This window comes from Mytilus edulis, chromosome 10 (genome assembly GCF_963676685.1).
Source record: "Mytilus edulis chromosome 10, xbMytEdul2.2, whole genome shotgun sequence".
NCBI lineage: Eukaryota > Metazoa > Mollusca > Bivalvia > Mytilida > Mytilidae > Mytilus > Mytilus edulis.
The window spans coordinates 77,211,090-77,233,291 of NC_092353.1; the positions used below are offsets into that span (position 1 = coordinate 77,211,090).

Genomic DNA, 22,202 nt, shown 5'->3' on the forward strand with positions numbered 1-22,202 from the left:
ACCAATAAATTTAAAGATCAGATTTTGTTGAAAAATATCAGAAAATGTTAAAAAACACTTTCTGAAATGTAAACATTTTTATTTCTCAAACTACTTAATTCTGAGATTTAAAAAATTGTGTTGGATTTGGTAACTTTTTCTTCATTTTTTTCCGATTCTGAAATCATTTTAAAGGGGGATTATTAATTACACATGTAATACTAGTGCTCCTGTCTGTCTCACATGGTCAGCTAAGTAGAACTGGTGTCTTGCTAAGCTGGTCTCACCCATCATCTGATAAGCTATGCCAAGAAATGTCATAACAGATATTCTAGTACCAATTCTATTGCATTCTAAACTTGATTGTTCTAGTTCATGTAAAGCATATGTACAAGATGTAAGATCATGTAAATGAAAGTAACACAGGAAATGAAGGAAATGTGCAAATTGATTTGAAGGAAATTCTTCAGAACTTTTTGCTACCTCCATTTGTAGTTCTGGTGGAATGAATGGTGACTCAATAGTAAATTTAATGCACTGAACAACCAGCATTTTAAGTACTGTGTAAAGTTTCCAATGCTTTGTTAGTTTCATCACATATTCCTGATTCGGATTCCAATATATTTTAGCTTTATCAAACCGGTTATTTACTAATGAACTATCTATTTTTTCATCTGTGCACTTCCACAAAGAATAATCTGTTAGAAGTAAAGCTGTTTTATAGTTTTTCTGAACATAAAAATATGATGCTAATTTCATCCATCCAGATACTGCATCTGATTGTACACCTATCAACAGATGACTGAGGTCATGTTTGTACTTATAGTATTGGACTTTGTTGTTTAATTTGTAAGGTTTTTGTTGTCTCTCTTGAAAATTCTTTAATGCATTTGCAAAAAAAAAGGTAAATAAACCTACAGATAAATCAGTTCTGGAATAATGTAGCATATGACAAAGTAGAACTTTATGTTCATTTATAAATAAAAGACTTTTATGTGTTTCTATGAATTCCATGATATGTTCATTTATTGATGAATGATTAGTTAGTCTGGGATAATCAGACAAAGTCTCTGATAATGCTAACCAATGAAATCCTTGTCGTTGCTGGTATAAAGTATCTAGGATGCTGATCAATTTATGTTTGCTCAAAGAATTGAATCGTAAATAGATCAAATTATTGTCTGGAATAAAATAATGCAATAAAGTTGAATATTGTATACAATAAATAAGTCTTTGTAAACATGCCTTGAAACAGGAGATGATGTTGTCAGGCCTCCAGGTGTAGGTATGTGATCCCTCTATAATCCAAAACATCAGTGTTTTTAAGAAATATGAGCACAGTAAACCTTTCAAATCTTCCTGCTTTTCTACTATTTCTTTGAGTACAATCTTCAACAAAGCATAGCATAATAGTTGGGTATGGTTGAACGAAAATATGAGAAATTTTTCTGCAATTGAAAATGATATTCGCCACTCTTCCTCCTCATTCACTGACCCTTTATACCCAACTGGAACAAATAAAACACCACAGGATGTTATTTTGGAAATGATATCTGGTGAAGGCCATGTCCTACGCGATCTAGTTATCCAAGGTTGTGCCGGAGATATCCATTGATTACATTGAAGAACTAATGCAATGTCAACAACATCATCATGGTCAGATAAACATGGCCCATGTATTTTTAAATTTGGTCCAAGAAATGACATCTTAAATAATTTATTGGAAAAAAAATATTTACCAAAACTATCAATCTGCACTATTTTTTGTATTGATTTACAGTATATATTTGGATCATTGAAGATAAGACGTAGCTTTGTGAAACATGGAGATACATCCTCTGTGTCCATAACAAGAGGATAAGACATATTTGAAGGAACAATATCTCTAGCTGATTCATAAACTTTTATAAGAGAACAAATATACATTAAATCCAAGTCACTGCCTTTTGTTTTAAGTCCTTCACCTTTGCTTCCACTGGAGATTTGTTTAAATTTTGAGTCATTTCCTATGTCACCAATTGTGTAAGTTAGCCGCCTTACTCTCACCACCTGTTCAGATCCAATCTTCTGACACAAGAATTTGTAAAGATGTAATGATTCACTTTTATCTGTTGCCATTGTCACACTTAATGGAATGTTTCTATAAGAAAATAAAAATACATTAGAGGAGTGTAGTGATACACGTTTGTAATAATAATACATGTTCCTGTCTTAAATGACAGTTAGAATTGAACACAACAGGCTTTTTTCTTTATACATGGTACATTTCCACCAGATGGTTGTGAAGTTCTCATTGTTGTCAAATGTATTTACACTGACAAAAATGTTACACAGTTTACTGTTTATAAAAATAATGAAATGTTTTCCTTTTGAGCTAGATAAAAGGAAAACAATGAAGTATTATTTAAGGAATGACTGTTATATTTTTTCTGTCTATGAAGAAATAACATAAAAAATGTGGTGCACACTGATTAACGCGCGTATTACAGTCATTTCTTATAATTTAATTCTAAATTCCATTTTAAACCGTAGAAAACCATGAAAAACATTGTTGACGTCATGGTCACATGACTAAATTATGTCTATGGGCTCATAACAAAATAACGTCAGCCAATCAGAAGATGTGTTACATCCAAAATTAAAGTAGAATAATGAACAACTATATGCAAAGGTATCAATGTATACTGTTAAACATGTGGAGCAGGATCTGCTACCCTTCCGTAGCATCTGAGATCACCCCTAGTTTTTGGTGGGGTTCGTGTTGTTTATTCTTTAGTTTTCTATGTTGTGTCGTGTGTGCTGTTGTTTGTTTGTCTTTTTCATTTTTAGCCATGGCGTTGTCAGTTTGTTTTAGATTAATGAGTTTGACTGTCCCTTTGGTGTCTTTCGTCCCTCTTTTAAAGGGTTTCCAGCCACAGGCACTTGTTTCAGAAAAAAAAATTCCTATATACCTTGATATAACAATCAAGGTATATAAGATTTTTTTTTTGAGACAAGTGCCTATGTTTTGAGCATACACTGGAAGTGAATTTCATTTGCTCAGTGTACATATAATTTTTATGTCATAATGATAAGATTGATTAGCACAATTTTTTTAGAGCGGGAGGAAAGATACCAGAGGGACAGTCAAAGTCATAAATCAAAAATAAACTGACACGCCATGGCTAAAAATGAAAAAGACAAACAGACAAACAATAGTACACATGACACAACATAGAAAACTAAAGAATTAACCTTTCTTAATACAAAACTGATTTATAATCCATTAACTCTGAAATATGAAAATCTCCATTACATTCATAGTTTTCATCTAGTGGAAAGTTTATTTTTGTATTTACACAGAGAGACAAAAAAAAAATGAAACAACACTAATTAATTTTTATGCGTTCGAAGCACTTTTACTGGATTATATTTCATAAGAAATGCTCAATGCTGATTATTTGAAAGCCAAGGCTGTATAAGTTCCAACACAGTTGATCTGCTTCATGACCAAGAAGAACATAAAACACTAGCCAAATCCATCTATGGTCAACTTTACCTCATGAAGTTGAAACCTTTGGTATCTTTCGTCCCTCTTTTATATAGTTTCAGCTTAATAATTTCTAATCTTATCAACAGAAAATTTAAAAAAAGGTTTCGTTATGAGTCATGTTAGCAGGAAATAATCATTATTGTTTTATTTTGAATTTTGGAAAATACAGTATCCCTTTCAGTTTCATGTTAGTATAATTTTCAAGAACATCTTCCTGTCTAATTGTATCCATATACATTCATAGGCATTTATTTCCTTGTTACAGAAATTTTGGCAATTGTTCAAATTTCATACAGATTTGACAAATTTACTGAAACAATAAAATTACTTTTATATGTTCCCTTAGAAACCTCTGCAATTTTATAAGATGTGTTATTAGTAAGCTCACTCCTTCTTAACAGTCATAATTTGTTTACTATACTTATACTTATAGAAAGTATTTTTTTATACAATTTTAACTTTTACATTTGACTATATAAGTCTATACATATATTCTCTCATCCGAAATTTAGAATTTTATGCATTTTGAATGCATTTTTTATTTGTATGTATATTATTTTTTAACTTCTCTTTAACCTTTGTACTTGCATGGTTTTATGAGAATAAACTATCTATCTATCTTAAACATGCTTTTTAGGTCAAAACAATCTCTAGCTGCAGAACCGTAACTCTTATGGTCCTTTTTTTTATGTTGCGGAAAGAGTTAAAAAATAACATAAGGACCTAAGAGCTACGGTTCCGCAGCTAGACAATCTCAGACTCAAGTGTCTTTCATTGAGAGAGGCGCATCTGGTAGGATATTTTCCACCCCAACAGAATATTTGTAGTGGAAGTTAAAATTTTATTTCGTTTTGTGTCCCATTGCAACTCCTGCTATTTTCATATTGACAATTTGGTGGAGTTTTTAATCATCAACTGTGATAGAACCTTTGATTAACTATTAATTTGATAATATACAGGGGTAAATTACATGCTGATTTTTTAATGTCCATCATTTATTTCCAAATTTGGACAATTCTGATCGTATTTTGGAATTATTTTTGAACTTTCAGGTTGTGAGCCTAGAGTTGCCAGACTGAATTCTTGTATATTTAACAAAAATTGCCAAATTTACTACAATAATGCACTCACTCAATTGCATTCTTAAAATTGAAATACAATGATAAAATTCAGAATATAAACTACATAGAATGTTAATACATTATTATATAGAAACATTATTTCAAAAAGAAAATTCCAAAAAGTTAGCTTGCAATATTCTGTTTTATTGCAAAAAATAAAGTGCAAGTATTGCTTCAAAATAGCGCAATTGACAAAAACAGGAAAACAGTTAAACAGTTTTACAAGCTTTAACAAGACAGTAAAACCTGAATTGCATGAATATTGGTAAATATTGTCCTTCATCAAATATGTATTGCACATGCAAGTTTGTGCAATATAAAAAATCTATTTTCCACAATATCCACCAATATATGTGCAATGACTTTATAAAAAATGGTGTTAATATTCCTCTTATTTTTATTGTTTACCAGGATTTCTTATGTCTAAAGCATTTCACATAGTTATATATGATATCGTGAGTATGGTTTTGGATTTATTTGAGCTGATAGTGTTCAATTAGGCATAGGTAAGACTTGTCATATAAAATAGAAGGTTTAGTAAGACCCCTTTTTGGCCCCAAAATATATCAGTTTTTATACGAGTGCCAAAATTGAAAATTTTTTGGTCATATATTGGTATCACGTTGGCGCCGTGGTCGTCCTCGTCTTCGTGGTCGTGGTCGTGGTCGTCATCGTCGTCGTCCGAATACTTCTGTTTTTCGCACTATAACTTAAGTTTAAGTAAATAGAAATGTAGGAAATTTAAACACAACGTTTATGACCATAAAAGAAAGGTTGGGATTGATTTTGGAAGTTTTGGTCCCAACAGTTTAGGAATAAGGGTCCAAAAAGGGCCCAAACAAGCAGTTTCTTGGTTTTCGCACTATAACTTTAGTTTATGTTAATAGAAATCAATGATATTTTGACACAAAGTTTATGACTACAAAAGGAAGGTTGGGATTGATTTTAGGTGTTTTGGTTCCAACTTTTAAGGATTAGGGGCCAAAGAAGGGCCCAAATAAGCATTATTTTGGTTTTTGCACAATAACTTTAGTATAAGTAAAAAGAAATCATCGAAATTTAAACACAAGGTTTATGACCACAAATGGAAGGTTGGGATTTATTTTGGGAGTTGAGATCCCAACAGTTTAGGAATTAGGGGCCAAAAAGGGGCCCAAATAAGCATTTGTCTTGTTTTTCGCACCATAACTTTAGTATATTTTAGTAAATAGAAATTTATGAAATTTAAACACAAGGTTTATGACCATAAAAGGAAGGTTAAGATTGATTTTGGGAGTTTTGGTTCCAACAGTTTAGGAATAAAGGGCCCAAAGGGTCCAAAATTAAACTTTGTTTGATTTTCATCAAAAATTGAATAATTGGGGTTCTTTGATATGCCGAATCTAACTGTGTATGTAGATTCTTAAGTTTTGGTCCCGTTTTCAAATTGGTCTACATTAAGGTCCAAAGGGTCCAAAATTAAACTTAGTTTGATATTAACAAAAATTGAATCCATGGGGTTCTTTGACATGCTGAATCTAAAAATGTACTTAGATTTCTGATTTAATTATGGGCCCAGTTTTCATTTGCTCCAAATCGGGGTCCAAAATTAAACTTTGTTTGATTTCATCAAAAATTGAATAATTGGGGTTCTTTGATATGCCAAACCTAGCTGTGTATGTAGATTTTTGATTATGGGCCCAGTTTTCAAGTTGGTCCAAATCAGGATCCAAAATTATTATATTAAGTATTGTGCAATAGCAAGAAATTTTCAATTGCACAGTATTCAGCAATAGCAAGAAATCTTCAATTGCACAGTATTGTGCAATAGCAAGAAATTTTCAATTGCACAGTATTGCGCAATAGCAAGAAATCTTCAATTGCACAGTATTGTGCAATAGCAAGAATTTCAATTGCACTGTGTATTGCGCAATAGCAAGAAATATCTAATTGCACAATATTGCGCAATAGCAAGAGATGTTCAATTGGAGTTATCTTTCTGTGTCCAGAATAGTAGTTGAATCAACTTAAATCATTGTTTTACACAATATACAATGTATATTTACTTTTACTACCAACTGATAAATGAAAACAATCTTTACCATTCAGTGATAACAAGCAGTTTTTTTACATTTTAATATTTTATGATGTTTTTAAATGAGTAGTTATTGTTGCAAACTCCATTAAAAATTTGAATTGAGATCAGTTTTAGAATAAGGAAAGGGGGATGTGAAAAAAAAAATTGAGGTGGGGGGGGGGGGGTGGGGTAGGGAGGATCGGAGTGATTTTTTTTCATTTCAGATTTCATATATAAAAAGAAAATTTCTTCAAACATTTTTTTGAAGAGGATTAATATTCAAAAGCATAGTGAATTGCTCAAAGGCAAAAAAAAAAATTTAAGTTCATTAGACCACATTCATTCTGTGTCAGAAACCTATGCTGTGTGAACTATTTAATCACAATCCAAATTTAGATCTGAATTCAGCTTGAATGTTGTGTCCATACTTGCCCCAACTGTTCAACCTCTGCGGTCGTATAAAGCTGCACCCTGCAGAGCATCTGGTTCAAAATTGTTATAATGTAAACTTTTAGTTATTTATTGGAAAGTAGTATACTTTTATTACATAAATATGGACAATACAATGCAAATGTATCTGGTACTGGCATCATCAAGTAAAGCAAAATTACTGAAATCTTTACAATTTTAGCATTTGAGTTAAATTTTAGACAGTTTCCGTCTTAAGTGGAAGTGATTCATGTTCATTCTTAATATTTAAATGTAAGTTGTATTTGATGATAATACATAACATATATTAAGGTTGAGGGTTTACACAGATGCGGTCACTTTTCATTTTTGTCGAAAGACTATCTGAAAAGTGACATACGGTTTATCATGTTTATGTCATAATGAATAGATTTTTTTTATTTTCAAGCTTGAAAAAGAGGGACGAAAAATACCAAAGGGACAGTCAAACTCATGAATCGATAATAAACTAACAACGCCATGGCTAAAAATGAAAAAGACAAACAGACAAACAATAGTACACATGACACAACATAGAAAACTAAAGAATGAACAACACAAACCCCACCAAAAACTAGGGGTGATCTCAGGTGCTCCGGAAGGGTAAGCAGATCCTGCTCCACATGTGACACCCGTCGTGTTGCTTATGTGATAACAAATTCGGTAAATAGTCTAATTCGGTAGGTCACATTCATGAAAGGGAAGGGGATTGTAGTTAGGACATAAGGAACATATCTGATATCATTTGTGAAATGGTTATTCCATAACGGTCAACCAACTTGTGATGGCGTCCGTAAAATTTACGAAAGGATGATTTCAACTTCACCATTTGGAACTCTTGGTTTAATATCTTCCTTGTGAGCAGTTTAAACCCTCTATCAAGAAAATCATGATAGAAATATGCAAGCAGGGGAATATGGTATCAATTGGGAGAAATATACCCCGTATGCAGGTGCTGCAGGAATGTTGCTACTTAGAAATGGAAAGTTTGCAATTGGAAAGCTGAAATCATCTCTTTTGTCGTAAAGTTTTGTTTTCAACCGACCCTCATTGTCAATTTCTAGATGTAAGTCAAGATATGAGGCCGACTTAACTGTATCTGTAGTATCCTTTATCTCTAGTTCGATGGGATAGATGCATTCCACATAGTCACAAAATTTTTAATTATTTAGTAAAAGAACATCATCTATATAGCGGAAAGTAGAGTTAAAGGATATCGCAAACTTCTTACCTTTCTTCTTAAGAAGTTCCTGCATGAAATCAGCCTCATAATAATAAAGAAACAAGTCGGCAAGTTAAGGGCCCATCCCTAGATTTTCCATCATCTATCATGGAAAACTTCATGGAATATTTTTCCATGGAATTCCATGGAGTATTGGAACCTGTTTTCCATGGAAAATAAAAAGAGAAAAAAGGGAAATAATAATATTTCCATCTGAAACAGTTTCCATGGAATTCCAATGGAAATATATTCCATGGTGTTTCTTTTTCCATGGAATTCCATGGAAATATTTCCATCATTTCCATTTAAAATGGATTGCTCAAATTTACCTTTTTGCAATACACCCTATTTAACCTTATCTGTAATGATGAACATAAAAAAACTAGGTGCCATGCTTTTTTTCAGTTTAGTAAGGTCTTTTGAGTCTTGTACTGGTCAGTAATAAGCAATAAAACTCAATCATCATTTTAACCTTTATGCAAATTTATTTGATGTATTATGATGATACAATAAACAAGCAAAAACTTTCAAAAATATTTGCACTGCCTTTATAACAAGAAATCATGGTGGTAAATGTCACTTTTGTCAACACCAGGCTTCAGTAGATCCATTTTGTAGATCAGCATTAATCATTTTTAATTTGGAGTTTCATTTCTTCCTCGTTATACCTAAAAATATAATTTAACTGTTATAAATAATAAGATATTGTTTAAATATATTTATCATATGTTTAGTACAAAATACAGCAATTTTGTATATCTAATAAAGGTTCTTTTTTCCAGTCTGTATCACCTACCCTGTATCACATACCCCGTATCGCATGGCTAAACCCGTATCGCATAGCAAATTCTGTAACGCATACCTGGCATGACGTCACAATTCGAATGACGTCAACGTTTGACCTATGACGTTTAGTTGCTGTTCCTACTAAAAAAATGTCCTATCATTTCAACTAAAATCGATATTTAAAAAAAAATCATTACCCAGTAACTTTACTAGCGGTTTCCATAAAAAAAAAAATACAATAAGATGTAGAAATGGCTGTAAAAAACTGTAAAAGAAAAAGGCAGCTGAAAAAATACAGGAAAATCATAATGTTCTTTTCTTCCTTATATTTTCAGATGATTTAAAAAAAAAACGGATATTGCATGAATCTAATTCTGTTAAAATATATGATAAACAGAATAATACATGGCAAAATCCGTATCGCATGCTGTATCACCACTCGACCAATATCAGCCCTCGGGAACTTCGGCCCTCAGGACTGATATTGGTTTCTCGTGATGATACAGCATGCGATACGGATTTTACCATGTATTATTCTATATATAATGTCCTTAACACAATAATGGTTAACAATTTTAGTCTTATGCATTAATAAAAAAAAATCATAATCATTGTAATATAAAAATGTCATCATTGGTATTGTCTATATTTTTAGAACTTAGTTTTGATTTGCAGATTGCTGTAAAGATACACGTTTTTACTTTTATGGATCTATGTCTCATTGGCAACCAATTTCTACAGATCTCAAATTTTATATTAACCAAATTACTTCATTAGTGGATAATTAGTTATATACAGTTTGTCTTGTCTTAATACACAATCATAATAATTATAAGTGAAAAATCTACTATAAGTGTTTTCATTATGTTATTATCATGATTATGTTGAACTAAAGCAGCTTCCACACATTCAAAATGGTGGAATTTAATTTAGTGTACTTACCAAAAGATATGCTCCTTAATCCAACTGGCAATGCAAGTCATCAGAGAATAAATCTGCACTATTCAATGTCAAGAACTATTTGGAACTATTTCATCTACATCCAATGTAAATTTTACATTTTGTTCAGGAGAGAAGACATCTTTGTTTGTTGCCTGCCTGCATATCCATTGCATGTTCAAATTTTCAATGTGTTGGGGGTTGTATTAGGAGGTATCTGATTTCTTTTAAAAGAACCCCAATTAAATACTGTTAATTACCTATATCTTGAATATTTTATATATATTATAATAAAAGATTATCCATTGATCATGTTTATTATTTATTTACAATTTTTATGTTTTACGTAAAAATAATTGCACAAAAATGTATAAATCTATGTGCTACCCTATATTTGGACTCACACTGTATGGTCATATCCTGTCTTTTACACAAAGACTAATGAAATACAGATGGCACATTACATTTCTTTCACTGGCTCACATGTCTAATTGATGTTAAAGAATTAATGCATGGAGTTTGTGTGTACATTTTTCCATGACTTTCCATCTCAAAAATATTCTAAGTTAAGATTCTATCATTTTTTCCATGTTAAAAATATTTATGTCAAGATTCCTTCCTCTTTTCCATCTCGAAAATATTCCAAGTCCACTTTTCCATCCTCTTTTCCATCTACAAAGTTTTATTAGTCTACTTCCATTCCATTTCCATCCAAGAAGTATTTTTTCCATGGAATTTCATGGAAAGTTTTGCACCTTATCATGGAAAATGATGGAGTAAGTAACACATATAAGTTTTCCATCTGTGAAGGAATATTTTTCCATGAAATTCCATGGAATTTTTTTCCATCATTTTCCATCATTTTTTCATGGAAAAAGTTGAATTGCATGGAAAATCTAGTGATGGGGAGCACAATTTGATCCCATTGGAATGCTGACAGTCTTGATAATATCAGTTTCAGAGATTTTTTTGTTTGAATCAGAGTGATCCTTTACAAAGTAAGATTTATCCCTTCCTAAGACAAGATACTTGAATCTACGTTGGCCATTATTTTTTATGAAGCAATATCAGCTCTTTCAATTTGTCTTTTAGTTTGGAATGTGGCATACTTGTGTACAAATTAGAAAAGTCAAATGTTTTAATACTGTTAAAGGAGTGTCTGAAATGACTAAATCAGTTCAAATATTTCACACAACCTAATTGAATAGACTGAAGTAGACACTTAAATGTTTAAAAAGTGTACAAAATCTTTCTTCAGATGAACCTAAAATTTAAGGTCAAAATGGGCCCTTACTGGACCTACTCCTAAATATATATATATATATACACGTATATGTATAAAAAGTGCCTAGAAAATCAACCTAACGATGTTAGAGTAGATTTGATTGTAACTTCCTCCCTGGCGCTGGGGCTTGAACCTGTACTTTATTTTCTCACTTCTACGACAACACCGCCTAGCATTGTGCAGAGACCTTATCCCCTCCTCTAACTCTAGCTTATAAAAATAATCTTTCGTTTCGGGAGGTGTTACCTTCTTGTAGGAATTAAACAAGGATCTCTGATACAATACAAGAAGTATGTATTTTTGGTGTACAGAAATGATCATCTACTCATCTCTTCAGTATAATTGCAGGATGCTAATCTATTTTTAGAAGCATACAATCAATGTAAATAAATATATGTATATGTCTGCCTGTGTGTAGTGACAACTGCAAATTATACCTTGTCCATCGTATTTCTTATGATTAAGAAATACCAGGCCTTAGAATATGTATAAAGTGCCTAGAAAATCAACCTAACGATGTTAGTATATATATATATATAAATCCTCTCTATTTTATCTATTTCAGGGAGGATACTGTGAAACCTGTGACAATTTACTGACACATTTTCCTAAATTATTTGAACAGTTGATTGAGATGGTCAGGAAAGAACATCTCAAAGAATCTATGGTAAATGAAATTATAAAATCTGTACATATAAAAAATAAGAAGATGTGGTATGATTGCCAATGAGACACCTCTCCAAAAGAAACCAAATGATACAGAAATCGTCTCTTGTATTTGTGACACTTTTACCTATTGTGTTTGTTTTGTTCACACATCATTGTCAATTTAACGGAATTTGATGCAATTGTCATACAAGATGACAAGTAAGAGGTTTAGCTAGCTTTAAAACCAGGTTTAATCCACTATTTTGTACAGAAGAAAATGCCTGTACCAAGTCAGGAATATGATAGTTGTTATCCATTCTTTTGATATGTTTGAGCTTTTGATTTTGCCATTTGATTAAGGACTTTCCGTTTTGAATTTGCCTCTGAGTTCAGTATTTTTGTGATTTGAATTTTTGCTATGCACACATCACAGCGAGGCCATGCAAATCCATACACAGTAAAAATATTACAATCGGCAATCATACACAATCAGTATCATAATACAGATCAGACACCCAGAAATTAAGATAACAACTTTCTTTTTTTATATTTTAAGTATTTGAAGGTGCTGAAATATCTGTGCAAAAAGAATAATGAAATGGCAGAAAGAATATTGGTAGCTTTAGCTGAGGAACTGTCAAACATTGGACATAATCTTCTGAGGTTAGTTGACTTAATTTTACATTGTATAAAAAGACAAGGGTAATACAAAGGGGCAATACAATACTGTTTGTGTAACAAACACCATGGCCAAAATAGATTGATTGATTGTTGATTGCTTAACGTCCAGTGGCAAATATTTCATGCATATTCAGGACGAGAACAAGTTCACAATAAATACAATATGTAGGTCTTGTCATAATATAGGCCATTTGGGATGATGGTCGGGGAAATTTGGACTGCCACTGGAAAATGAGGGTTTGCCTTGCAACAGGACACCTACGGGCCCTCAAAGAGTTGTTGCAAGGGTTCTTAACGTGCAAAGAGTGTGGCACTCTCTTTACACGAGACATCAGATTTAACGACCCCATTCTGACCAGACGTGACTGTGAACTTAATACAGCCAAAATAGAAGAAATAAACATACAAATAACAGTAAACAAAAGCTATCTGAATGCTTAATGACATGATCTGTACCAAAAACTGAGGGTGAATTCAGGTACCAACTATCATAAAATTCAACTGTTTGCTTTGATATTCCTATTACTGTTATGCATATTACAATTTTGAAGCCATCTGATCAACAACATATGGTTACAGCAATAAAAAAGCATTGTATGTATTATAATATGAAATTTCCTTGGATGCTAAGATTCTCAAGCATTTTTTTTACTTTGACCCCTTTGAAAATATGAAAGGGTATTTATTAATAAAGATTTAGGATAATTTTTAACCAAAACTTTTATCAGATAAATTAGTGGCATTAAGGTGGTATGGGAGTTTAAAATAAAAATGAAAGAAATTGTTCATACTTTGCCAAAACGTAGTATCTATTGATTTATGTTGAAAAATATAATAAAAATGATAGGTCATCGTGCATTTTCTCAAGCTACAGGACGTGACAAAATGACACATTTGTATGGTTTTTACAGGAAAAAACACCATTTTGTGATTAGAAACTAAACAAAATGATAGAATTGTAAAATACTTAAGCAAACGATAGCTTTCTGACAATGCTTTGAGAATATCAAAAGAAAAGATATGGTCACCGTACGTTTTTTCCGGTTAAAATACAAAATAGGAATATTCCATGTAAAACCCTTCAGAAAATGCACTGTATTAGAGTAACCTCCCCTTAAAATGCAAATTTTTTTTTTTTTTTATAAACAACCAAACATAATCATTATTTGCATAAATATTGATATTTATAAGTTATATTCTTATAAATTGGTTCTTTTAATTGAAAATTCACATTTAATATCTGCATTCCTGCATCAAATTTTGCTAACTTGATAGAAAATCTGGACCTTTGTTTCACGTTTTTTTACAATCCAAGATGGAGGAAGACATCCATACCACCTTTAAATACATTTTGTTTGTAAAGTATCCCTATTTCCTTGAAAATACATAAAACTGGACAATTTGACATTGCTTTAATTGCTATAATTTTGTGAATTAACATACCTATCAATCTCACAGTCCTATCAATCTCAGCCTCTTCTTACTTTACATTAAATAATCTATACACTGTGTGAGCACGACCAACTACAGTTAACAATTGATAGGTTTAGCTGAAAGGAAATGAGATCTTATAAATTTTAACGCAATTTAATGTCATACAATGATGTACATTTACAAATATAACTTTTGTCTGAAAAGTTAAGTGAAATATTTTAAAAATAATTCAAGGGAAGGAAAACTCTTAAACTGTGACATCCTGCAGGATGGAAAGAAATGTACAATACGGGTTTGTTCTAAAATATTTCCTGCTTTTTTATATATATATATATATATATGTTTGTAAATACCAAAACCATAAATAAACCTCTTATTTGGTCCTGGTTGGAAAGAAAGTAATATAAAAAATTATAATATCTTGTAAAATAGTTCGTATGTCAGATAGCTGTAACTTTGTCAATAGTGAACAATTTTAGTAATTTTGGTAACAAATGAAAGCTTAAGGACTTTTAATCACTGTAGAACCCTTGTTGAATGTTTCTTTTGAATAATAAAAAAGATATATGAATTTATAACAGGGAGCACATTTGCTCTACTGTTCAGTTCAGAAGTTTTTTGTACAACCGAAAATCAAGAAGCAGTGCACTCTAAGTATGTTGAATTATCCAACAGAAGTCAGGATAGTTTTATAACTGACATGGTTGACTGCCATACAAGACAGGATAAGGTATAGTTCTATAACTGACATGGATGACTGCCCTACAAGACAGGATAAGGTATAGTTCTATAACTGACATGGTTGACTGCCATACAAGACAGGATAAGGTATAGTTCTATAACTGACATGGTTGACTGCCATACAAGACAGGATAAGGTATAGTTCTATAACTGACATGGTTGACTGCCATACAAGACAGGATAAGGTATAGTTCTATAACTGACATGGTTGACTGCCATACAAGACAGGATAAGGTATAGTTCTATAACTGACATGGTTGACTGCCATACAAGACAGGATAAGGTATAGTTCTATAACTGACATGGTTGACTGCCATACAAGACAGGATAAGGTATAGTTCTATAACTGACATGGTTGACTGCCATACAAGACAGGATAAGGTATAGTTCTATAACTGACATGGTTGACTGCCACTGTTTTTGAACTTGAGGCAAAGTAGCCATTTATTCTTCAAAGTGCAAACTTAACATAGAAAGCAATTGGGCTATGAATAAGTGGCTTTTTATGCCCCCACATTACGTGTTACCTTGTTCATCCTATCTGTCACATTTGTCCATCTTTATGTCCCCAAAATTGGTTTCCGTTCTCTAATTTTAGTTTGCATCAAACATGCAAATTTTATAAAACTTATACACAATGATTTTAACCACTAAACACAGATCAAGTTTGATATAAGGTGACATCACTTATACCATCCGTTAGTTATTCCTCTTTATAAACATAAATATTGCTGAATTCTTCGTTTCAGTTCTCTGACTTTAGTTTGCCTCAACCAAATATTATGAAACTTACAACACAATGCATATGACCCCGAAATACTGATTATGTTTGAAATTGGGTGGCATCACTTTTACCATTCATGAGTTATGACCCTTTATAAATTAAAAAAATGTTGAATCTGTTGTTTCAGTTCATGAACTTCAGTTTGCCTCAACCAAATGTTATGAAATTTATATACAATGCTTATAATCATCGAACGCTCTAAACTACTGGAATTCTGCATTTGTATGTGGAAGTTGACGGGAGCATATTTACAAGTGGAAAAATCCTTTTAAATTATCAACTTATACTATGTTTATTCTTATTTTTAGTTTATCCAGTAATGTTGAAGTCTATGTTATTCTCTGCTTACAGTTTATCTAGTAATGTTGAAGTCCATGTTTCTGTACTGTTGACCTGTGTCAGAGTTCTATGTAAACTTTACACATCAGTGTACCAGTCTATGACATCATCCATACAGTCAGCTGTAGCCAATGGGGTCACACCTGTCTCACCAAAAACTATAAGGATATTCAAGGTTATTTGATTATTTATATCACATGAACTATTGGTGACAGTGAATAATATAGACAAAATGATATACTAGCTGTTAATTGAGAAACTTTTGCACTGATTTGTTTATTGTGAAAATTGTGATTTTTTCTATACAAAGAGTGACATTTTGAATTTTGATAGCTTTTCTTGAAAATTATAAAAAATAATCTCACATTTTTAGCTCACCTGGCCCGAAGGGCCAAGTGAGCTTTTCTCATCACTTGGCGTCCGTGGTCTGTCGTAATCGTCCGTCGTCGCAGTCGTTAACTTTTTCCATTTTGAACTTCTTCTAGAGAACCATGGAATGAAACCAAACATGGCATTAATGTTCCTTATGAGGTGCTGACCAAGTGTTGTTACTTTGTAGCCGATCCATCATTTAAAATGGCCGCCAGCGGGGGACTTAGTTTAACATAGGACCCTATGGGAAATGCATACAAATGACTTCTTCTAGAGAACCACTAAATGGAATGAAACCAAACATTGCATGAATGTTCCTAATGAGGTGCTGACCAAGTGTTGTTACTTTGTAGCCGATCCATCATCCAAGATAGCCGCCAGCGGGTGACTTAGTTTAACATAGAACCCTATGGGAAATGCATACAAATGACTTCTTCTAGAGAACCACTGAATGGAATGAAACCAAACATGGCATGAATGTTCCTTATGAGGTGGTGACCAAGTGCTGTTACTTTGCAGCCGATCCATCATCCAAGATGGCCGCCAGCGAGGGACTTAGTTTAACATAGGACCCTATGGGAAATGCATACACATGACTTCTTCTAGAGAACTACTGAATGGAATGAAACCAAACATGGCACGAATGTTCCTAATGAGGTGGTGAACCAAGTGTTGTTACTTTGTAGCCGATCCATCATCCAAGATGGCTGCCAGCAGGGGACTTAGTTTAACATAGGACCCTATGGGAAATAATAACAAATGAATTCTTCTAGAGAACCACTGAAGAGAATGAAACCAAACATGGCATGAATGTTTCTTATGAGGTGGTGACCAAGTGTTGTTACTTTGTAGCTGATTCGTCCTCCAAGATGGCCGCCAGCGGGGGACTTAGTTTAACATAGGACCCTATGGGAAATGCATACAAATGACTTCTTCTAGAGAACCACTAAATGGAATGAAACCCAACATGGCATTACTGTTCCTTATGAAGTGGTGACCAAGTGTTGTTACTTTGTAGCCGGTCCATCATCCAAGATAACCGCCAGCGGGTGACTTAGTTTAACATAGGACCCTATGGGAAATGCATACAAATGACTTCTTCTAGAGAACCACTGAATGGAATGAAACCGAACATGGCATGAATGTTCCTTATGAGTTGGTGACCAAGTGTTGTTACTTTGTAGCCGATCCATCATCCAAGATGGTCACCAGCGGGGGACTTAGTTTAACATAGGACCCTAGGGAAATGCATACACATGACTTCTTCTAGAGAACCACTGAATGGAATAAAATCAAACATGGTATTAATGTTCCTTATGAGGTGCTGACCAAGTGTTGTTACTTTGTAGCTGATCCATCATCCAAGATGGCCGCTTGCGGGGGGCTTAGTTTAACATAGGACCCTATGGGAAATTCATACAAATGACTTCTTTAAGAGAACCACTTAATGGAATGAAACCAAACATGGCATTAATGTTCCTTATGAGGTGCTGACCAAGTGTTGTTACTTTGTAGCTGATCCATCATCCAAGATGGCCGCTAGCAGGGGGGGGGGGGACTTAGTTTAACATAGGACCTCTATGGGAAATGCATACAAATGACATCTTTTAGAGAACCACTGAATGGAATGAAACCAAACATAGCATGAATGTTCCTTATGAGATGCTGACCAAGTGTTGTTACTTTGTCTGCGATCTATTATCCACGATGGCTGCCAGCAGGGGGCTTAGTTTAACATAGGACCCTATGGGAAATGCATACAAAAGTCTTCTTCTTGAGAACCACAGAACTGAATGAAATCAAACATAGCTTGAATAGTCCTTTCCTTATGAGGTGCTGGCCAAGTGTTGCTACCTTGTAGCCAAATTTTATCTGTTTTTATACGACCGCAAAAAATTGAAAATTTTTTGGTCGTATATTGGTATGATGTTTGCGTCGTCGTCTGCGTCGTCGTCGTCCGAATACTTTAGTTTTCGCACTCTAACTTTAGTAAAAGTAAATAGAAATCTATGAAATTTTAACACAAGGTTTATGACCACAAAAGGAAAGTTGGGATTGATTTTGGGAGTTTTGGTCCCAATATTTTAGGAATTAGGAGCCAAAAAGGGCCCAAATAAGCATTTTCTTGGTTTTCGCACTATAACTTTAGTTTAAGCTAATAGAAATCTATGAAATTTTGACACAAGGTTAATGACCACAAAAGGAAGGTTGGGATTGATTTTGGGAGTTTTTGTTTTAACAGTTTAGGAATTAGGGGCCAAAAAAGGTCCCAAATAAGCATTATTCTTGGTTTTCACACGATAACTTTAGTATAAGTAAAAATAAATCAATGAAATTTAAACACAAGGTTTATGACCATAAAAAGAAGGTTGGGTTTGATTTTGGGAGTTATGGTCCCAACAGTTTAGGAATAAGGGGCCGAAAAATTGAACTTTGTAGTGAATTGTTCAAAGGCAAAAAAAATATTTTAAGTTCATTAGACCACATTCATTCTGTGTCAGAAACCTATGCTGTGTCAACTATTTAATCAAAATCCAAATTGAGAGCTGAATCCAGCTTGAATGTTGTGTCCATACTTGCCCCAACTGTTCAGAGTTCAACCTATGCAGTCGTATAAAGCTGCGCCCTGCAGAGCATCTGGTGATATGATTTTAAAAACCCAAGTAGAGTCAGGTGAGCGATACAGGCTCTTGAGAGCCCGTAGTTGTTAGTTAACAACTGTGAAACATAGAAAAAAGGAAAAAAAAGGCATCCAAAAATTTATGAATGTACAGTGTATGTTAATAAAAGTGTCATGAAGAAAAAAACAGTGAAAGTCCATCAAGTTAATAGTCCTTGGCCTTTCAATTTTTAGCTTTGAGCATTCCTAATGAAGGTAAATCCAGAAAATCACTACATCAACATGACCCTACAATGAATTCCCAATGTATTCTTAGTTCAGCTTTTTCTTTGTCATCATTGCTATGTCATAAATAAAATTCTGGTATTCATTCATTTGTGTAACATGTATAATGTTGTGTGTTTTAAATCAAAAATGTTAATTTTCTAATAAAATGTTTCAGCCAGCAGAAAGTCTATGGCAGCTTCTTGAAGACTGGCTGAATTTACTACAAGTAGAATTTGATCAGAAAAGTCCCAGACAATCGATGGCAAATCTTTCAGAAAAAGATAATGAATCTCAGCAAGCTGAAAATCCAAAGACAATGAATACCACTAACTCCTCAAATGCATCTCCACAACAACAAAAGGCAGTTAATCAGTACTCAGATGTGAACTGTAGTAAAGATAAACTTCAAGTATCTGAGGGAATTTTAAAACATATGAGTTTAGAGGACCAGGATGTCATTGGTGCTACATTACCAAGGATCTGTGGAGTTGTTCAAGCATTTTATATCACATGTTCTTGTCACACCCAATCAGAGTAAGACATTTTATATCACATGTTTTTTGTTATACTCAATCAGAGTAAGACATTTGATATCACATGTTTTTTGTTATACTCAATCAGAGTAAGACATTTGATATCACATGTTCTTGTCATACTCAATCAGAGTAAGACATTTGATATCACATGTTCTTGTCATACCCAATATGAGTAAGACATTTGATATCACATGTTCTTGTCATACCCAATATGAGTAAGACATTTTATATCACATGTTCTTGTACTTTCAACCCAATATGAGTATAAGGCATTGTATATCACATGTTCTTGTCATACCCAATCAGAATAAGACACTTTATATTGCATGATCTTGTCATACCCAAGCAGAATAAGATACTTCATATCACATGTTCTTGTCATATCCAATCAGGGTAAGACATTTTATATCACATGTTCCTGTCATAACCATATCAATGTAAGGCATGGCATCTCACATGTTCTTATCATATGCAATTAAAGCAAACATTTTTATATCACATGGTCTTATCTTACCAAATCAGAACAAGACATTTACATATAAGATATTAAATAGAAATATCAACATTTGTTAAAGTATCCATGTACTTACTAATCTCATTTAGACATTACGCTGACAGCTGGAGTGTGCATATATTTCTATTTTATGCTTCAGTTTTATGACATTTGGTCCAGAAAGAAATGTGGAGGTTTTTATCCACAAGTAAACCTATTGACCTTCCCATTTATAATGCTTTTAAGGCCAGATCAGGCTTTTTTGACCATGTGCAGTTACCATTGAAATTAGTTTGGACATCTATTACTTTGGAACTACGAAGTTGAATATAAGGGGTTGGTGTTGTCTATTGTGTGTGTATGTTGTTTTTGTTTTTTTTATCTAAATCTATATAATAACTATTTAAGACCAAAAATATATGAAAATAATGGGATGTCGTATAATTACTATCCAACAAAAAACACAAACAAGATACAAACAATACAGTGAAAATTTAAAAAAGTAGCCTTGAGAATAAGTTAAACTTTTGTATGCCAAACATGTCTTTCCTATACAGAAGGCTATTCAGTGATGCTTGAATCTAAATGAGTGAAACAATGTATACTGTAATTTCTGCATTGTTTGCATGAAGAAAATGTATGTTTTTGTCGAAGACATTTTGTTTTAAAGCAGAAATTTTCTTGAAAGTTTTTTTTTTAATGCATGACATTTTCTAGTCTGTTTACTTCAAAATGCTTTTGAGTTATTTAAAAATGATTAGTTTTTACTTTGATTTTAGGATTACATCTCCAAGATTCATAGAGTTTGTTTGTAAACATAATAAGGTGCTCAAAGCTTTAGTTCAGAGGTAAACATACCTATAGCTTGTTTTACATTATTAAGATACCTATAACATGATGAGAATACTTCTTGCATATCTTAAGATGGTTGAACACATGCTATTCATTTAAGCAGTAAAATTTAGGAATTTTTACTATAACTGACTGAAAGATCAGATTATTTGATCATTATTCATTAAAAGATATGTTTTTGCATCAGATACCCTAGTTTGAAACTGTAAATTTATTATCATTAATGAAATAATGTTGGCATTTGTTTTATAATTAAAGAAATATAGTAAAATGCCAGATACATGTGAAGCAAGGTCATATGTTAGTTAGAGTAGAACCTCATTGTGTTGAAATACTTTCAAAACTTATTCCTCCTTTACACTCCTGGCTGAGGATATATGATACATTCTTGAAATGAAACAACATAATGTAATTGGGACCTTGTAGGATTAGAATGTAAAATAAGTCAAATAGTTTTGTTGGGTCCCTAAGACTTCACCATATTGATGTACTATTGAATGTCCATGATTGATGTCTCAGTTGATATATTTTCAGAAATACCACTGTGATATTTGATCATTTCCATTTCTTATTGGAATGTCCAGAATTGATGTCCCAGTTTATACATATCATTAAATTGCAGGTATGAATTAGTATATATATATATATATATATATATATATATGAGACTATGAGTACTGTAATTTAAGAAATAGTGACATGCAGGTATTATTGTGATTTTGTCATTTTAGACTAAAATGCAATGTTAATTTTTGCGATATGGAGAAAAATCTAGTTTAATTCCTATATAAAAAATTCAAAATGCGAGTTTAAATTATTGCGATGATCACCCTGTTGCATTTTTTGCAATAATAAAAAACATCTCAATAATTTTTGAATTTACAGTATTACAGATAACTAATGACATAGAGGTGACTCCAGGTACCATAACTTCATGTTTATTATGTGTATCATATATAACAAACAAAAAGTATAGGTAATGCCAAAAAAACACATAATTGACAGCTCCTAATGATTCATAGTCCTTCTTAAACATTCTGCACATGCTGCAGGGACAGAATGATGGAT

The 22,202-nt window shown here is 32.6% G+C and overlaps 2 protein-coding genes across 2 annotated transcripts in view; one reads left to right on the plus strand and one right to left on the minus strand.

The window, feature by feature from the left end:
- Window positions 1–14,274, minus strand: LOC139491933 (uncharacterized). Its single transcript, XM_071279880.1, has 2 exons — window positions 14,140–14,274; window positions 1–2,119 (listed from the first exon to the last, which is right to left on the minus strand). The coding sequence occupies exon 2, from the start codon at window positions 2,095–2,097 to the stop codon at window positions 187–189; it is 1,911 nt and encodes a 636-aa protein (XP_071135981.1). The 5' UTR covers window positions 2,098–2,119; window positions 14,140–14,274; the 3' UTR covers window positions 1–186.
- Window positions 12,579–22,202, plus strand: part of LOC139491934 (E3 ubiquitin-protein ligase HACE1-like) — a 24,495-nt gene continuing 14,871 nt past the window's right edge. Inside the window, exons 1-5 of the mRNA XM_071279881.1 lie at window positions 12,579–12,678; window positions 16,007–16,169; window positions 19,429–19,787; window positions 21,062–21,130; window positions 21,669–21,756. Coding sequence (XP_071135982.1) covers window positions 12,614–12,678; window positions 16,007–16,169; window positions 19,429–19,787; window positions 21,062–21,130; window positions 21,669–21,756 — 744 coding nt within the window. The 5' untranslated portion in view covers window positions 12,579–12,613. The remainder of the gene's footprint in view (window positions 12,679–16,006; window positions 16,170–19,428; window positions 19,788–21,061; window positions 21,131–21,668; window positions 21,757–22,202) is intronic.

Excerpts from the sequence above, each read along its gene's own strand:
- LOC139491933 (XM_071279880.1), bottom strand. The coding sequence starts at position 2,097 with ATGGCAACAGATAAAAGTGAATCATTACATCTTTACAAATTCTTGTGT.